The sequence below is a fragment of the Perca flavescens genome, chromosome 20 (genome assembly GCF_004354835.1).
Source record: "Perca flavescens isolate YP-PL-M2 chromosome 20, PFLA_1.0, whole genome shotgun sequence".
NCBI lineage: Eukaryota > Metazoa > Chordata > Actinopteri > Perciformes > Percidae > Perca > Perca flavescens.
In genome coordinates, this window is record NC_041350.1 from 16467387 (window position 1) to 16485878 (window position 18492).

At 39.3% G+C, this 18492-nt stretch overlaps 2 protein-coding genes across 2 annotated transcripts in view; both read left to right on the forward strand.

Annotated features, from left to right (window-relative positions):
• The first annotated feature begins 1451 nt into the window (after positions 1–1451).
• Positions 1452–11347, forward strand: LOC114546572 (14-3-3 protein beta/alpha-1). Its single transcript, XM_028565427.1, has 6 exons — positions 1452–1579; positions 2172–2585; positions 7247–7370; positions 8836–8999; positions 9089–9184; positions 10275–11347. The coding sequence occupies exons 2-6, from the start codon at positions 2292–2294 to the stop codon at positions 10347–10349; spliced, it is 753 nt and encodes a 250-aa protein (XP_028421228.1). The 5' UTR covers positions 1452–1579; positions 2172–2291; the 3' UTR covers positions 10350–11347.
• A 1641-nt stretch (positions 11348–12988) lies between these two features.
• Positions 12989–18492, forward strand: part of adam17a (ADAM metallopeptidase domain 17a) — an 18936-nt gene continuing 13432 nt past the window's right edge. Inside the window, exons 1-6 of the mRNA XM_028565271.1 lie at positions 12989–13247; positions 13511–13643; positions 14844–14977; positions 15356–15444; positions 16587–16773; positions 18381–18492. The exon at positions 18381–18492 is cut by the window's right edge and continues 19 nt beyond it. Of these exons, the coding sequence (XP_028421072.1) occupies positions 13142–13247; positions 13511–13643; positions 14844–14977; positions 15356–15444; positions 16587–16773; positions 18381–18492 (761 nt within the window). The 5' untranslated portion in view covers positions 12989–13141. The remainder of the gene's footprint in view (positions 13248–13510; positions 13644–14843; positions 14978–15355; positions 15445–16586; positions 16774–18380) is intronic.

An 18492-nucleotide genomic window follows, 5' to 3' on the forward strand; every position in this document is an offset into this window, starting at 1 on the left:
CTGAGCACTTAAGGGAGTTTTTGTCCATGATGGCTTTGAAGTTGAGTTTCAAAAGAATTTTTTGACCCGGGAAACAGCAGTTGACATAACAATCTCAAGGTCCATTTTGTGACTTTTCTGTATTGTCGGTATTGAAATTTTACTGCTGCCATAAATATTCACCAGAGCACCAAATCCCCCGCTGAAAACAGTCCCCAACAAATGCCTTATTTCCTTCTGTTTGAATCAAATGTGCTAGAAACTACAGGGACCTGCTGTTTTAGAAAATGACTGATATATTTGCGAGTCAAGATTTAGCTCTGCAGTAAGAACAATGGGGATTTGGGGATGAGAGTCACAGACAGGGTAGGGAAGTTGGGAAGTAATGAAAGACAAATAAACAGTGCTGTTTTTCCTCTACATACAGAATAATACAGAATAATGGCATCCTTATCCCTAAACAGCAAAAGGGACTGGCATACCATCATGTGTGAGTCAATCCTTGTCTGCTCATTTATTGCCAAAAGGTTTCAGGTAGAATTTCATTTGTCCGGGGGTGGGAGGCATTCCAGAGTGGAAACTGATCCTTCTCAGGATGTACAGAGGCAAGGGTTAAAGTAGGATATGGCAATGTGTGTACAAGTCCTGTCTCTATCGATTAAGCTGGAGTTATTCTACAGTTTAATTAGCTACTGTCAACACATCTCATGGAAACACCATAATCACTGTTAGTCCATCACTAAAAACTTGTTGACTTCTCCATACCCATGGTTCCTACTAGAGAGAAATACAGCCATTGAATATACTTAGGCTATCTTTGTAAAAAAAAAGGTTTTTTCCTAAAAAAGCTGGACACTGAATTCACCATGTTACTCAAACAAGAAAGAGATGCTGTATGTGGGACTAACTTGAAATAAACTACAGTGCCCATGCTCCTGGTAGTGAAGGAACATGTCATCCAGTGCAACAGTGTAGCTCATTGATGTGTCTATGTTTAACTATAAGTAGTTTTTTTTTAAACAATGGAGGTCTATGGCACAGACAAATAAGCTAGACTACACCAGGCATTGACTATGCAGACAATAGGCTACTTGTGAGAGAGATAAGTTCATTGTTGATGTTGGTGTTTGGTATTGGAATTGGTTGACAATATGAAAAATATGACCAGATAATCCTTGAATAAAGATTTAAGAAAGATAAATTGTCTAGTGAGTGCCAGGACCACACCCGCCTACAGTGCCTACAGCGTGTGAAAGCAGGGAGTGATTGGATGAGCATCACCATGGCAATGGGATGACGTCTTCATCCCTTGCTCTAATTGGAGGAAACCCCGTGGCCCCAGCCGCTGCAGCGTTCCGGTCTGTCAAACTATCCCTGAAGGACCGCCTCTTTTCCCCGCGCTAAACAACTACTGGTTTACACCGCTCAACCTTGCTGTCGATCAAGTGAGATTACGATTTATGATTGGAAAGTCAACATTCACATGAACCGCCCTATTTCAGCACGTTCAGCTGTATTTTCGCTGCTATTGCAGTTCTTTGCCTTTCTGACCAACCTCTCATATCGGATCAATTTGAGGAGCAAATTTGGACCTCCGTAGGTCAGAAACGATGAGTACTTTTCTTTCCCCTTTCCTATAAGTATATGATCGCTGTTTGATCGCCAAACTGGTTTTGGTTCGTTTGGTGTTTTGTATGTGTAACGGTAACGTGACATTTTTTTTTTTTACTGAAAGGAGTGGCCGATGTAGCTAACGCCAACTAGCTTTTGCTAACTTGCTAGCTAGCTGCACCAGACAGCTTTGTGGCGGGTTGCCGTGCGAAACGGGCTTGCCAGCAGATCCGATGCACTTCCGATGCTCGTAGCCAACCTCAATTTAAGTTTAGAATCCGTTTAAAGACAGGATTTGTTCGTTGTTTTACACTGCAATTTATCAGATTATTATGTACATTAATGGTGGTGAAAACGGTCTGGTAATTTTGTAATTAAAGGTAATTGTTTCTGGAAACGTTTTTTTTTTCCGCTCTGAGCGATTATTAACTGCCGTTACCTAGATGGTGCCACTTTCCAGCTCATACCAGGCGGATATATGTTCCTTTATGTCATAACGGTCGTCGGGCCATTGTGCACTCAAGTTGCATAACGTTACAATTTTATCGACACCTACTAATGTTTTCTACTCCTTTTCGCAGCTTGTAACGTAACTGTGGGGAATAACATCGTCAATCACTTGCTACACCCAATCTTCAACTCAACTGATTGTCACATACAACCGGATTTCCAATTCATCAGTCCCCAAAAATATATTAACTATGGAGAGAACGGATCTTATTCAGAAGGCCAAGCTGGCGGAGCAGGCTGAGCGTTACGACGACATGGCTGAGTCCATGAAGGCGGTTACAGAGAAGGGAGACGAGCTGTCAAACGAGGAGAGGAACCTGCTGTCCGTCGCCTACAAAAACGTGGTTGGGGCGAGGCGCTCCGCATGGAGGGTGATGTCCAGTATCGGACTGAAGACCGAGGGGTGTGAGAAGAAGCAAAAGATGGTCAAGGAGTATCGGGAGACGGTGGAGAAGGAGCTGCAAGAGATCTGCAACAACGTTCTGGTAAAATATCCCATATACCACTGCAACATTATAATTCAACCTGGTTTAGCTTAGCTATTTAATGATACACTTAGAAATTGGTGGAATAAACTATATGTTCTCATCTTGAAGGTTAACGTGTCCGCATTGAGTCTATCACAGCGGTCTTCATGACATGACACATCTGTAGTCACAAAATTTAAAGTGACCCATGATTATTTTAGTCCAATAATGTGTGTCAAATGGCATCAGCCCTGTTTCCTGTGAGCTCCTATGTTATATTAATATGGCTGGAGAGGACAAGGAAGTAGTATGTAGTCCTCCCACTGTTGTTGCCTTTTGGGAATCTGGATTTAGAACAATGGGCTTGAGGGCGTGAACTGACAAAAGGTCATAGTTACTACACCGGCAAGGTGTGTCTGAATGGGTGCAGAGAGAACTCAGAACATAGACAGACAGGAAATATTCCCGTATAATCTGTGTTCTGTAAAGCTGTGCTATGTTAAAGTATCCATGTAGTCCCATCTGGCAGATAGAAGCCTAATGTGGTTAGCCAAGTGCAAGAATTTACATGTCTAAACGACTCATGCACTCCCTCAAGCCCAGTTTGCACAGATCATCGTGTGTGTGTGTGTGTGTGTGTGTGTGTGTGTGTGTGTGTGTGTGTGTGTGTGTGTGTGTGTGTGTGTGTGTGTGTGTGTGTGTGTGTGTGTGTGTGTGTGTGTGAATCTAATGCTAACATCACAGATTGGTGCTTTGCATTATTTCTAGCCTGCCTTGATAATGGATTAGAGGAGCTCTGGGTGAAAGCTTAGCCGTAAGATTGAGATAATTTCCCTGAGCAGCTTCTTCTTTAAAAATGCACTGCAAAGCTGCAGGGGCCATTCATTTTCAACCAGCTTTCCATACGTGTTCTGGAGAATATACACTTGCACAGCTGTGACTCAGCTTTCAGTATCTCTGCTAGTGAGTGTTGACTGGGGGTTTGTCAGCAGAGGAGGGTGTGTCAGTCCTCATGCATTTACTTGTCTGCAGAAGCCTGACAGGTTAGTTATGCACCCACAAAGGCAGAAGCGCAGAGACCGCATTAGACAAGTAAGCTGCTTGTGGGCCCCTCCACCCCTTGATTTCCTGCAAAGCAGTAGGGCTGCCACCTCTTAGTCAATTAGTCGACTAATCGGTCATTTTGGTCTTAGTTGACTAAGATTTCTTTAGTCGATTAGTCATTTTTTTTATGCTTATTCATGCTTAATTACGTATTTCCAAGAAACTTCTGAGCACATTTATGGTAAACACAAGATTTAAAGTGGTGCTTTTGCAGGATTAATTGTGGACAAACTCAGTTTTACAGATGGTTAATTAACTACATTTATATTGTGCTTTTCTAGTCTTAACCACCTCTCAAAGCGCACAGCTCTGTCAATTAAATCAACTAATCGATTAGTCGACAAAATCCTATAAGTGTTAGTCGACTAAGAATTTCTTTAGTTGAGGACAGCCCTACCGTGTAGACCGTGAAACCAGATGGACTTGCATCTAAGCTAAGCTGAGAAAAACTAAGTTTTATAGCAATAAAATAATGAATCTTAAATCTTGAAAAGAAGTTGGGAGGCAGTAGGGGCTTGTGGATGTTTGAGCTCCAGTTTCCACACAGGATGTGAAAGTAGGGCTTGTAGACCAGACAACTGAGCAAATTCAGGCTATTCACTCTTCTTCAGAACATGACACTGTAGACAATACCTTGACATCCGAAGCTTCAGAACAAATAAAATGCTACAAAAATGTGAATCCGGTTCCTTCAACTGGATTTCCAGCATAGGCTCGTCTGGTATTCTAGTGGTGTGACATTTCAAAATCTAACTTGTGTCAGAGTTGTCATAGAGACTGCCACATGCTTTTCTTTTTCAGTTATGTCTGATTATCACTATTATTTGCTGAGTTTAAAAAAACAAAAGAACCACCTAACTGCTAATTGAAGTGTTGCTAATTGAATCGATAATGAGGGATTTTTTTCCAGCATGGACTACATGCTGGAAAAAAATATAGAAATTCCTGTCATGTAAAGGCACTTGCACACATAGCCAGTCAGGCTTTAATCCAGCAAGACTGTTTGTGCTTTCTTGTCAGTACTGGTGACTGAAATCAGAGCTTTGTGTGAAAGCACTGAAGGCGAGGCTACCCCTCTTCTTGTCTATTGTGCAGAGCATGCAGTGAAAGAGGAATGCTTAGCACTTGAGACATGCACGTGTTTTGGCTGAGCCAATCTTTGTGTCAGTAAATGACTGGGGAGTGGCGGCTGGGGTAGGTTTGGCTCAGACAAGGGCAGCTTCTTTCTCCCAGGGTTTGGAAGGGAAAGTTACATTTAATATATTTAAGTTAAAGAGGATGTTTAGATCCATCCTAAACATCATATTGTTTCTCAGTCAGGACCGTCATTCTTGGTTATTGGCAAGCATTTTCATTCCAAGTGATCGGTTAATCTGCTCTCTAAAGCATTTATTTGAGCGTAAACCACAGTTTCACTGACACAGATTAGCCCCGGTAATCTTCCCATGTCCAATTCAAAGACGGCTGATTTAGCCTAGAGTGTAATCAGAGGATGTGATTTCTAACACTTGTTTTATATTTTAGCAAATATTACCACATATTTTACTACGATTACTATGTTGTTTAAATCCTGTTGCTGTTTTAAGCAACTGTGCCTTTTCAGTGGGAAAGCACGGATTAAATTAATTTAAAGATTCTGAAAATTATTTAATTTCACTGTTCTGCTGTATATTGTGTAATTATATTCAAAATGTGTGGGTGATCTAATAGAAAAGGAGCTGTTTTATTTCTGCACTATATAGACTAGATGGAGGCCAATCCTGGTTGCCGGCCAGAGATGGGAGTTGCCTTTGTTTTTTACATTGACCTGTCACATTAGGTACACTTTGCTAGTACTGGGGTTAAACCCATTTTTACCTTCAGAACTGTCTTCATTCTTTTGCAGCATAAATTCAACAAGGTGTTGGAAACACACAAGATTTTGATAACACGATAGGATAGCATCACGCAGTTGCTGCAGATTCGTCGACTGCAAATCCGTGACGTGATTCTCCCACATCACCACATCCCAAAGGTGCTCTATTGGATTGAGATCTGGTGACTGTGGAGGCTGTGAAGAGGATTTGAGTTTTGTGACATGGCTCGTTATCCTGCTGGAAGTAGCTATTAAAAGATGGGTACAATATGGTCATAAAGGGATGGATTTGGTCCACAACAATACTTGTCTCAATTGGTACTAAGGGGCCCAAAGTGTGCCAAGACAAATATCTGCCACATCATTACACCCCCACCTGCCTGAACTGTTGATTTAAGGCAGCATAGATCTATACTTTAATGTTGTTAATGCTAAATTCTGACCCTACCATCTGAATGTCGCAGCAGAAATCGAGACTCTTCAAACAAGGAAACACTTTCCTAATCTTTTATTGTCCAATTTTGGAGAGCCTGTGCCAATTGTAGCCTCAGTTTTCTGTTGTTAGCTGACAGGAGGTACCCAGTGTGGTCTTCTGCTGCGGTAGCCCATGCGCTTCAGGTATGACGTGTTGTGCGTTCAGAGATGCTCTTCTGCGTACCTTAGTTGTAATGAGCAGTTATTTTAGTTACTGTTGCCTTTCTGTCAGCTCCAACCAGTGCGGCCATTCTCCTCTGCCATCAACAGGGCATTTTCAGCAGAGAGCTGCCCCTCACTGGATATATTCTCTTTTTCGGACCATTCTCTCTTAACCCTAGAGATGGTTGTGTGTGTGAAAATCCCAGTAGATCAGCACTTTCTGAAATGCTCAAACCAGCACATCTGGCACCAACAACCATGCCTCGTTCAAAGTCCCTTAAATCACCTTTGGTCCCCATTCTGATGCTCGGTTTGAACTTCAGCAGATTGTCTTGACAATGTCTACATGCCTTAATGCATTTGAGTTGCTGCCAAGTGAGTGGCTGATTAGATATATGCGTTAACGAGCAGTTGAACAGGTCTACTCAATAATAAAGTGGCCGGTGAGCGTACATGCAAGTAAAAATTGTAAGGATGACGCAACAAAGGCAGCGCTTGTATCTTACCCTAGACTTTCAGTAGGGAATTAAAATAGTTACACTTAGTTTTTTTAAAATCAGCAGTAAGGCTGGTGTCAGCGATACGACACCAAACATTGCTATACAGTGCTGACTGGAGGAGAGTACTTGTGGAAAGAGTGTGGAATCTGGGGCAGAAGACAGTTGGGGACACAATAGAGGCCTGGCCGGGTTGTAGACACATGTGGAGAGACTTTAGCTGAAACGGACACAGAGAAAATGTTTTCCTCTAAATGACACTGGGTGAGCACTTGCACAAAGGGAGTAGTGCTCTATGGTGGATGCAGGCTAATGGGACACTTGACAATGGGTGAGCCCCACCTACTTTTAGTGTTGTAACATTTGATTTTTTGTCGTTTGTTCTCACGCCTTAATGTGTGCCTAATTTGGCACTGTTGGTTACTATACTCTAAATGTAGTGTGTCTGCTGTTTTCAGTGACTGTTTTTGTTAATATCCTTCAGATTTAGCTCTTCATCTGTCAGTGTGCAATCTTACTTTTTTTAACTGTTGAATATTTGCTCAGTGCATCCAATTCAAATGATCTGACATTTTCTGTCTTCACAGAAACTGCTGGATAATCATTTAATTCAAAACTCCACAAATGCCGAGAGCAAAGTCTTCTATCTAAAGATGAAGGGGGACTACTATAGATACCTTGCTGAAGTTGCCTCTGGAGACGAGAGATCAAGTGAGTTATACTGCATTTATTTTATTTAGAAAGGCATTTCATCCTGGAAGAAAGTTTCAGTGCTTTGCGTTTCTTTGTATGTACTGTATGTTGTAGTGGGGAGTCTTTGAGATGTCCCCCCCCTATTGTTTTATAAATATAAATCTGTGCCTGTTTACACTCCATATAGAAATGTGTCTTCAAGCTAAAAGTTGGAAATGACGTCAAGTAGGGCAATGCGTCATGGCCGTGTAACCACAGGGCCCCATCTCATTGGAGGGTATAACGGGAGTGGATGGCAGCTAATTGGCCTCCAGCTTTCCTACATGGAAAAATGTGTACTGACAGAATTTCTTCCCCCACCTCACTGTTCTCTTATTAGCATTGTGTATTTCAGATCCAATTTTAACATGAATGAACATCAAATTATCACTCTGTATCAGCCGGTTATCTTTGTACCACATTGATTTCCAATATTCCACTTTAATGTCCCTTTTTATAAATAGCTTTGAGCTTGGATAAAACATATTCGTAATGTGTAAAACATAAGGCTAAAGGCTAGTGTGTTTTGATATTTTTCTAAGAATTTTGTGTCAAATCTTATAAAAAGACAAAAACTGGCACTGCATTTGTTTGTCCATCACTACTTTCTGATGTCCCCACCCCGTCTGTAGCTCTCAGCCCCAAGCCCATTGGTTCCTGATGCAAATCTTTAAAAACAAATGAAATGCATTGTTAAAAAAAAAAAAAAAAAAAACTACTGGAAAAAGTAATGCATTTTGGGGACTTTTTTTAAAAATTATTATATCAGGCTTTTGCTGCACAGACAATACTTTTAAATCTAATAATTTATTGTTTGATTTTGGTCTTTTCCTAGGATTTGTTAACGTTAAAAAAATATCACCAGCCTTGTACTTTTAAATGAACATCTCCACATTTTGGGATATATGCTTATAGTTTGCTCAGTGAATATGATGCTTTGAGTCAGCCACCAAATAGCTTAGCTAAGCACAAAGACCGTCCAAAGGTAACAAAATCCATCTATCAGCACCCCTAAAGCTCACTAGTTAACACATTATCGCTCTGTTTAATATGTAAAAAAAAACAATGTAAAAATGTTTTTTACTGGCAGTTATGTGCTATTTCTTGGCCAGGAGCAGTAACCTCCTGAAGTCTCTCGCTGGCTGCTTTGCAACAAGTGCGGTGAATGGTCTAGCCCATAACTGCCCACAAAACCACAGATTTATCATTTTTACACTTGGGTTTTTGTACAGTCGAACTATAGCTAGTCATGGTCGATCCAATGAGTTAATGTTTAATTTTTGTAGCTTTGACTTGAAACTGAATTTTTCAAAAACTTTTTGGAGAAATGTTTGGACAAATTTTGGTAAAATCAAACTTCAAAAAATGACATTGCTTTGAGTGGACATAAATCCATACATACGTTGACTCTTCTATTCAGTTTGATTCCTTCCTCTGTCTCCAGAGACCATTGAAAACTCACAGCAAGCATACCAGGAAGCGTTTAACATCAGCAAGACTGAGATGGACTCCACACATCCCATTCGCTTGGGCTTGGCACTTAACTTCTCCGTCTTCTACTATGAGATCCTCAACTCCCCACAAAAAGCCTGTGAATTGGCTAAAACGGTCTGCAAACTGTCTTACAAAAATGTTGTCACTTTCCCGTGTTCGCAGTTGTACAATGTGGAGTTAACATGTTCCTTTTTTGCTTACAGGCATTCGATGAAGCCATTGCAGAGCTTGACCAGCTAAATGAGGAGTCTTACAAAGACAGCACTCTTATCATGCAGCTTCTCAGAGACAACCTGACAGTGAGTGTTCTGCTCTCACATGACACAAAAATGATCTCCACTGTGTGACAGTTGTTATTTTTGCCTCAATATGACTTATGTTCTCAGTGTGCTTCAAACAAACTAATTTGTTGAAATGGCCTCACTTAAAGGTAAGGACAAATACTAGTTGTCATAGTAAGGGGTGAGACACGATGAACCGTACAAATGGGTATAACTGTGCACACTTCCGGACAGTCTCTCCCCAGAAGGCATTCATTAGGGTTAATATGGTAATGAACAACCTGGAATAGGCATGTACTTGAAATCCCAAAAGGTTTTGGAAAATGTCCAGGACACATCCTGAAGGTGTGAGCAAAGAATTTACTGAGTGAGGTGTACTAGTTGCTGCGTCATTGCTGCTGTGCAGACGCAGACCCTTTCCTTGAGGAGGCTGTGTGCTAAACACTGTCCACTGGTCAGTAAAGGAGATGATTGAATGATGACCCAGTCCTACTGTGTATACAAATGTACTTTGGAATTCTTGTAGTTCATTTTGACACCCAATATTATACAAATGTTGCATGTATACACAGAATGATTGCACATGAAAACAGGGTTAAAGTCCTGGAACCTGATTCATGGTCTTGCCAGAAAGAGAAGCTCATATCCTACGCTACTACGATTCAGATTGCCTGTTGCGTAAAGTCACCCCCCTCATCCCCACCAATTCCGCTATTTCAAATGCTGTTCAACAACATGACCAGCACTTCTTTTGAAGAATACAGTTACCTCAGCCTTCATTCACTGTCCAGCAACCCAACTTTGTAGGCAGGATTTATTTAAAAATAGAGGTTTAGTATTTGCACTTTTCTTCATTGATGTTAATCAGAGACTTGTCTAATGTGTAATCACTGACAATTACAGCGAGTGCCTCTTGAAAGTAGAGCTTAAAGCTTTTGAAAATGTGTAAATGAGAGCTCAGATCAAGTTTGTACAGTTATAGTATTGTGCATAGACAGAGAAAGTCAAATTTGAGTAAACTCTTCAGAATTCAGAAATAGTGAAGTATTCTGGATATTTGACTGTATTCCACTGTGTTTTTAACAAATGTATGTGTTTCTCTCTTCAGTTATGGACATCAGACACCGCTGCTGAGGAGGGCGATGGTGGAGAAGGAGGAGAAGGCGGCGAGAATGAGAACTAAAGAACATAAGCCCTCAAAGTTGGGGTCATCTCCAAAAACAACAAAAGGAAAAAAAACAACTTTTTACACATCCTTCATTCCTTATTGCTCCACTCAAACATTCTACCAATGAAACCCATTGCTGAAAAGAGTCATGTAAGGAAATAATTAAAAAAAAAAAGAAATTCTTTTCACAATGTAGATTTGGACAACTGGTGAAAAGAGAAACCCTCCATTCCTTTGGTTTGTGTTTGTCCTGGCCTTCCCATTTGTGCAGTTTCAGCTGTAGAAAAGTGATTGATAGCTTGACATGGTATCAGACTCCTAGTTTAATTAAGAGGCAGAAAAATAAGTCCCATTGTTGAATAACTGGAAGCTTAAATCCCACCAATTGAGAACGTTTGGATTTTTTTTCCAATAAGAAATGTAGAAAAAAAACTAGTTTCCCTATAGCTCTTATAAGTGTGTCTGTCTCTACACAGTTATGTGGTACGGTTACAGCAGCTGAAGTCCAACTTCAAACAGTTAAATTTTTCTTACTGCAGGGAAAGCTAGTGCACTTTACATGCTGGCAACACAATATAATACAGCCAAGTAGTGCCAATTGGTTAAATCCTCACTTTCTGCCCTGGTTATGATGCCACTCTTTCACTGAAGCATGCCTGTTGTTTGGGGTGGTGGGGGTGGTGGGGATGGTGGGGCTTGTCTGAACAATCGCAGGGACCTTTTTAATGGGAAGAAGACAATTCTGTCATGCATGTCTCTTGAGATATTACACTGGAATGGGAACAAATGCTGTAAAACACAAGTCCAAGTGTCAAGTTTAGTAATTTTCAATGCAGGTTTGTACACATCCTTCAAGTGGGTGATTTGTTAGTCTGTCCAGTGATTGTCATTAGAGATTTGGACCACTATTGTTTTGCTATTCATTCAATTGTAGTCCCCAAAAGCCTTGTGGAACTGTTTGAATCCCTATGTATCAGCTATGTTAACATGATTAAAACATTTTATAAACCAAATCCAAGTTGGTCTTTCTCTTTATTTTATTTGCTTCATAATGTACTTGAATGTTAAAATTTGATTTTTTATTGATATTTGATAAATGGCTGTAACAACCTTAGACAGGAATGAGATTTCAATGTATTTCGGAATTTAACTGTTATTATAAGGGAATTCAACTTAATTTAACAATTTTGACCATGTCGTTCTGCTAATGTTTATTACAATTTTAGGGTTTTTCTTTTGTTTCTGAGGGGAAATTTAACATTTACTTAATTTACCACTGGCTAACCTGAACTGAAATTGCAAGTTGACAGTTGAGCATGCTCAGTGATGGGAGCATCCACTTATATGCAGTAAAGGAGAAATGGCTATAATAAGGGAAATCTGATTTGTTAATTGAGTCATTATCTTTGTGTTATAGTTACACAAATGGCACTTGAAGTAGACTAAAAATATTGTACAATGTATGATGACTAAGTACAATGTATTATAAAAGATTAAACTACCTGTAGTGGCCATTTTCCAGATCCAAAATCAAAGAAATTAAGAATTGATGGGCCATATTAATTTATCCTTTGTAGTGGTGAAATGTGCTAAAGTACATTTATTTAATTACTGTACAGTTTTAAGTGTCTTTAGTATTTCTAATTTATGCTATTTAATACTTCTATTACTCTACTACATTTTAGAGGAAAATAATGTAATTGTTTTTGTCTATTTAACACCTACAGATACTGGTCACTTTACGGTTTAAGATTTTACATAAAAATAACATCAGATTGTAAAATGTGATGCATTATTACAGATTAAACTGCCCAACAGTACACTTGGTAACAACCACCAATTACAACTTAAAAATAAATTCAAGTTATTTTTTTATTATTTTTTTATTACAAGTACATTAACAGTTTGTATACTGTCCATACTAGAGGCATATGCAAATATATGTATATATACAGTATAATCTATAAATAAAAAACGTGATACAAATTTAAATTAGTGTATAATCAGTCCATGATAAATTTATCAAAAACAAAAAGTCTTAATTGCCTTTTTATTTTGAAGTTATCTTATAGTGTAGCCATATTGATGCAGTTCTTGAATGAAATGTCCAAAGTTTGGAGTCTGCCCATTTCTTCTTAAAAAAGTGGACATCTTATTACCTTTTAAACATATAAGAATGTTTTTATCCTGAAATTAAATTGTTTTGCCAGTTTTACTTCTTACAAAATGTTGAACATCAACCCAAAATATTCTGGTAAGTTACACATGCAGTAATAAAATAAATTATAGATTGTTTCTTCTTCTAGTTCACAGAAAGTGCAAAAATATTCAATACCAAGTATAAATCTCTAATGTTTTTGCTGGTTATATGTAATTTCCAATTTTTCGAGGGAAACATTGTATCTGTGTTATTAAGACAATAGTCTTAACAGCTAGTCTCCAACTAAGTTACCCAAATGTCCTGCCATTTAATTTCTCAATGAAGGGAGGCCCAAAATAATCTTCCTGAGGCAGTTACAGCTTGTTGTTTATAATTGATCTATTTATTTGAGCATTTATTTTCCTCTAAGGAATAAACCACTATATGGATCGATCGTTGACACTTCGATTACCAAACCTCTAATGTCATAAATTAACTACCTGTGTGTACAGCGTCACGTATTTCCCAAGTATGCTAAAAGCGGATGTTTTCCACTCGGTGCCCTTACTTCCGGGTATCTTAGCTAACTAGCTAGCTGTCCAGACCGACAAACTGACTTAACTTGTGACAATGACAGCACTAGCATAGTTGACTGAGCTGGCTGAAAATGAGGAGCATTCTTTTAATTGCCTTGCTGGCTCCTTGTTGGGTCAACAGTGCAATTAAATCAAGAGTTATTACGGAAGAGAATCACGAAGAAAACCCCGAGTTCGGTAAGCAACTTAGCAAGATAACGTTAGCTTTAATGTTACTGCTAACTTAATGCTATTTGTGCTATGTTTATTTCCTGTAATTATCAACACTGACATTGGTCCCGGTATGTGTTATAAAACGTTGCCAAATAAAACCACATAATTCAGGCTAGAAAGCGGATTAAAGTATTTGACTGTGTTAATGTGGTGATTTAACGTCAAATGAACAAACGCAGTTTTTGCTTGGTCGTGTGTGACCATTATCGTCTCACTATGTGTTCCAGATGCTCTGAACTCCATCCTGTCAGATTTTGAGGTGCTCCCATTGTCAGGCCTCCAGCTGCACTCTGTAAGGAAGAGGGACGTCCACACCCAGTCTCACCTGGAGCGCCTAGTGAGCTTTAGGGCCCTGCACAGGTACAGAGCCTCCCTCGAAGTACAGTTGTTTTGATCTTTCGAGTAATGATGGACGTTTTTTTAAGACCATTAAAATAAAACGCACACGCCCATGCACCTATCGAAAAAGTTATTGGTTGCTGAAGTGTTGTAGTCGAGACCACCTAAACCGAGACCAAGTCATCACCAAGACCAGAGTGTATCGAGACAAAGTCAAGACCAAGACTTTGAGTGGTTGAGACCAAGACCAGACCAGTGCCAGACAGCTGGAGCTTCTCCTGTCTCCTGCATTCACTTTATTGGGAGTGTGTGTTAAGGGGACGAGGAGAGGGGTTTAACAGTTACACATTTCAAATTAGAAATTAGTGAAGTTATTGGTTGCATTTGAAGCAGACAGTTTTACATCCAATCACAGTAATGATGTTAACAAATACAATTAGACAATGCAGAGGCAGCTTAGTGATATCCCTGCAGTTGTGGTCTTGAAATAAAATCCAGTCCTTTTTATCCAGGACCGAGACAAGACAGAGTTAAAATGCGGCCGATAACGAGACCGAGACCAAGACCTTTAAAAAAGTGGCCTTGAAACCGGTCTTAAGACCAAGACCGATCTCAAGTACTAAAACACTGGGTTGCTGTAATCATTCCTGTTGTCCATACTGCAGATCACGAGTTAGCAGATCTCCAATGTAAGGTCCAGCTCACTGTCTGAAGTAGGTATTTTCCAAAATTAGTCTTTTGAGTAGGAAATTCCCTCTCTATCCATTGCAACTCAGAAAGAAAACACTGTCAACAGAAACAAAAAGATGGAATTTCTTTTTTTACTTAAATGACTAACTTTGGAAGATACCCTCTTGATAAATTGCTAAAGAGTCATATAGGCTTCAGCGGATATTTGCCTTTTTGCACAGAACAAGGAATGTGGATTTTTATTAACCCCCCCACCATCACCTATATTGAAGTCAGGCTGAGAAAGGATCGCTTCACAGTCATTATGGACAGGACGTAGAATTACATTTACAGCGACCAATGTCAATTTTATATTTTATTGATTATTGCATCAAATAAAGAGACATTATCCCCAAAGTATTTTTTCCTTTTTCTTTTTAATGGCAATAAAACACTAAACACTAAATTCCATGTGACTCCTCACTGTATTGACGGCATGTCAACATGTTTAGGTTAATGTAGATATTGTGCTTCGTTTTTTTTCTTTTTCAGAAATTTCAAGCTTTACTTGACCACCAACACAGACCTTTTCACTGACAACTTTAAAGCGGTGTTTGTTGATAAACATGGAAGTGAGGAAAACTACGATGTTCATCTTCAGAACTATTTCACTGGACATGTTGTAGGTGAGTGAGTAACTTCTAGGTTTAGGGATTCACCAATATGTTTTTTTGGAAATTAGATTTTTTATTTTTTTTTCCCTAATCCCACATTTCCCAGGAGTCTTTGTTTGCATGTGCAAAACAAGTAAAGCTTAACAGACAAAATTATTGTTTTTAAGACCTTAATCTGAGAAATTCTGATCAAATAATTGCCACTATTTGCCAAATATGAGTGATAACTGTAAAGTTGGGCTTATCCAGATACTGCTATATTAAGATGATACTGACTGATACAATAATATGTTACTTTATCATTGCAACTTTTACTTGATAGATTACTGGATTTAGTCGGCATATGTCAATATTTTAATAAAACTAACCTGATTTGTGTTGTGTTTGCAGGAGAGGAGAATTCACGTGTGCAGGCACACATAGAAGGAGATGAGTTTTCTGCTCACATTCTAACTGATGCAGCAGAGTACAACGTAGAGGTAAGAAGCTAGGTGGAAAATCATCATGTCTGTAGAATCCAAATAGAGAGGGTAAGTGTAAGACACTTAACTGTCAGCCATTTCATCCAAGGCATTTGACTTTGACAGTTATACTGTGATGGTATTATCAGCATTACTAAAGCCACAAAGAAATCAAGAAAAAGCCAATTGTACACTGAATGCTCCCAACAATATTAATTTGATATAGTAGTAGCTGATGTAAAAGATTGTAGAGTAGGAGAGGTAGGCACTTTTATGTCTTGTGGCCCAGTTTATCTCATGAGAATTTAACTGTTCTAATGTACCACATCTATAGTGTAGGTATGTCAAAGAAAAGTATACAGCATTTTGTAAAGATTTGAAAGTGACATATATGCTCTCCTAGCCTGACAAGCCTGGGAACTCACCATTGACAGGGCTCAATCCGAGGGGCGGGATAAACGGTTGTCTTTCAAATTCTCTCTGCAAGTAATAGGATAACTCTACAACCAGGCAGAGCAACGAAGAAGGTAGCGAAGGTAGTTGATAGATTAAACTTTGGCCGTATCCGGTCGGCAAAACTCCGAACACATCTTCCTTTTTTAAGAATGATTTCTGTGCCATTCTTTGTTCTTTTCTCAAAGAAAAGCTTAACTCCAAGTCTTCCAGAAGACCGCTGTTCCCAGCAGCCCTAAGCCCGCCCACTGACTCTATACACGATGTGATTGGCCTGACCAGTGTTTGGTTTTTCCAGCTTCCCGAACCCCCTGGCTGCCAAATAAATTTGCTGCTGCTAGGGTGCGCCTAGATTTCTAGGTTAATGTTCTCCAGCAAATTGATTTTGAAGTGAAACAATTACAGTGAGGGTAAATTCCTGAGCTCAATTCAGATTTTTTTTTTTTTTTTTTTTACATCCAAAAATGGTTAAACGGTGTATGAGTTGTAGCTCTATTATTGTTCTACTACACTGTTTTTGTAAGGGGGCCATACGCCACTTCATTTATACAGTATCTGTCCTTTTTCTTGTTGTCATTCCTCGCCAATATTTTCTTTTTCTGCTTTTGATTAAATGTTTTTTTCTCCCAACCCTGTCATCTCCTTGTGACCTCTCTGACTCCTCTGTGTTGTTCTCTAACTCCACCTGTCTTTCTCTGGCCATCCAGCCCCTGTGGAGGTTTACAGATTCCCCAGCTGATGGCAGGTTGCTGGTTTATCGCTCAGATGACATCAGGAATCTGAGCCGCATTGTCTCTCCAAAAGTGTGTGGTTACATCCACGCAGAGGCTAAGGAGCTGCTGCCAGAGACTGCCAGGGATTTGGATGGGCAGGAGGAGGTGGACCAAGAAAAGGGTGAGCTGAGCTCACTAGGGGTGGAAAGTCTTGCAGATGTGTGTGTGTGGTCATATTTGTAGTGGAAATGTGTAGGAGGTTTGAAGATCACAACTCTGGTGGAGCCTAGGCTCTGTGCTCTTGTTTGTGGATTGTAAAAAGTAGCTAAGAGTAGGAGGATAACAACGGGGAGAGAAGGAAGGAGGAGGCTGTAGTAGTTAGACAAAGGAAGTGGGTGTTAGATTCTGTAACAGTCACTTTTAATAAAAGCCTTTTTATCTATAAAACCTAGCCTAAGTTATGCACATATACACTGCTGACAAGTGGCTATTATGTAACAACCAAATGCCTTCTGATTCCTTTGTGCAGCTTTGGAAATGTAAAGCATGTAACAGTGATAATGTGCCAGAGATATCTAACACACCACTCACTGGCTGCTGGTTGAAAGCACTCATTTGGGATATGAGTTAAGGTGAAGGTTCTTATGGAGGAGGCATTAAAATTCATGGATGCTCTGCTGCCCAATGAGATGACTCTGAGTCGTCACTGGTCTCCCACTTCTTGTTGTGGAAGCCAGGGCAGTGCACACTCACACTTCTGAACAGTGTATGATGTAATGCTCAAATGGGATGTCTTCCTGTTGTCCTTTTCTGTTGTTCTTCAAACTCATTGTTTGAAGAGTTTAGGTCGTATGAAGTTATGAGGCGTCTCTTCAGATTTTTTAGATTTTCTGTGACTGTGAGATAAAACTTATCTTTACTTCCAGCTTCTAAAATGTGAGGATTTGCAATTTAATATATTTGTATAATTTGTGTCAAAGTTAAACTTACAGTTTTCAAAAAAATGTATAACTCTTGAGAAACATGCGTGGATAAACATTTCACTTTATATTATATTATTATATATCAGTGAAATTTAACTTGGCTCATTTTATTAATAGTTTTGATAACCACTGTTATAGACTAAATGATTATTGGATTTTTTGAAGAAGAAAAAACTTAATATAGGCAAAAATGAGAATACTTTTTGGTTGCAGCCCTAAGCATTACCTTTACAAAGTTAAACTTAGTATTGCAGATGCTAAATAAGCATCACTTAATCTATTTGGAAAAGTCAAGTTATGTGGTAACAGATTCAACACAATTGTCTGTATAGAAGTGAAAAAAAAAAAAACATTGAGTATACCCCAAATACCTCTGCACTAGCTGGGTAATTGAACCTAACATTGTGCGGTCTATGTGTGAAATTGGCTGTAGTTTACTGTTGTTGGTGTGTGTGTGTGTATATACAGTAGACCCCTTAATACTTGCTTTAATGCACTCTACTATAAATATAAAATGCTATTTTATTCTGGCTTGAAGAACAGAAGCAGAATCAGTTCACTGGCAAACAAAAAAAAAGACATGCAGCTAAATGTGAAAATGAGGGCAATTAACAATGCAATACTGGAGCATGGCCTCGTTTAACTTGTTGATGTATCTATCTTTATTCAAGATTAGTAGACTGTTTGAATATGGCAGTGCTTAAAAAAACTGATCATTATTTCTTTTGTTTGTCTGCCTGTGACCATTTTTCTTTCTCTACCCCTTCCTGTCTCTCTTACTGCTCCTGCTGCTTCTCCCTCGTAGGGTCCCACCACAGAGAAAAGAGACAGGCTCACAATCACAAGAAGAATACCTGCCCCCTGTTGCTAGTTGCAGATTACCGCTTCTTTAAACACATGGGCCGCGGACAAGAGAG

Bases quoted from the DNA above. Each gene is read 5' to 3' on its own strand.
- LOC114546572 (XM_028565427.1), top strand. From the start codon at position 2,292: ATGGAGAGAACGGATCTTATTCAGAAGGCCAAGCTGGCGGAGCAGGCT. The intron at 2,586-7,246 runs GTAAAATATCCC...CTGTCTTCACAG, and splicing joins AGATCTGCAACAACGTTCTG to AAACTGCTGGATAATCATTT. The intron at 9,185-10,274 runs GTGAGTGTTCTG...TTCTCTCTTCAG, and splicing joins TTCTCAGAGACAACCTGACA to TTATGGACATCAGACACCGC.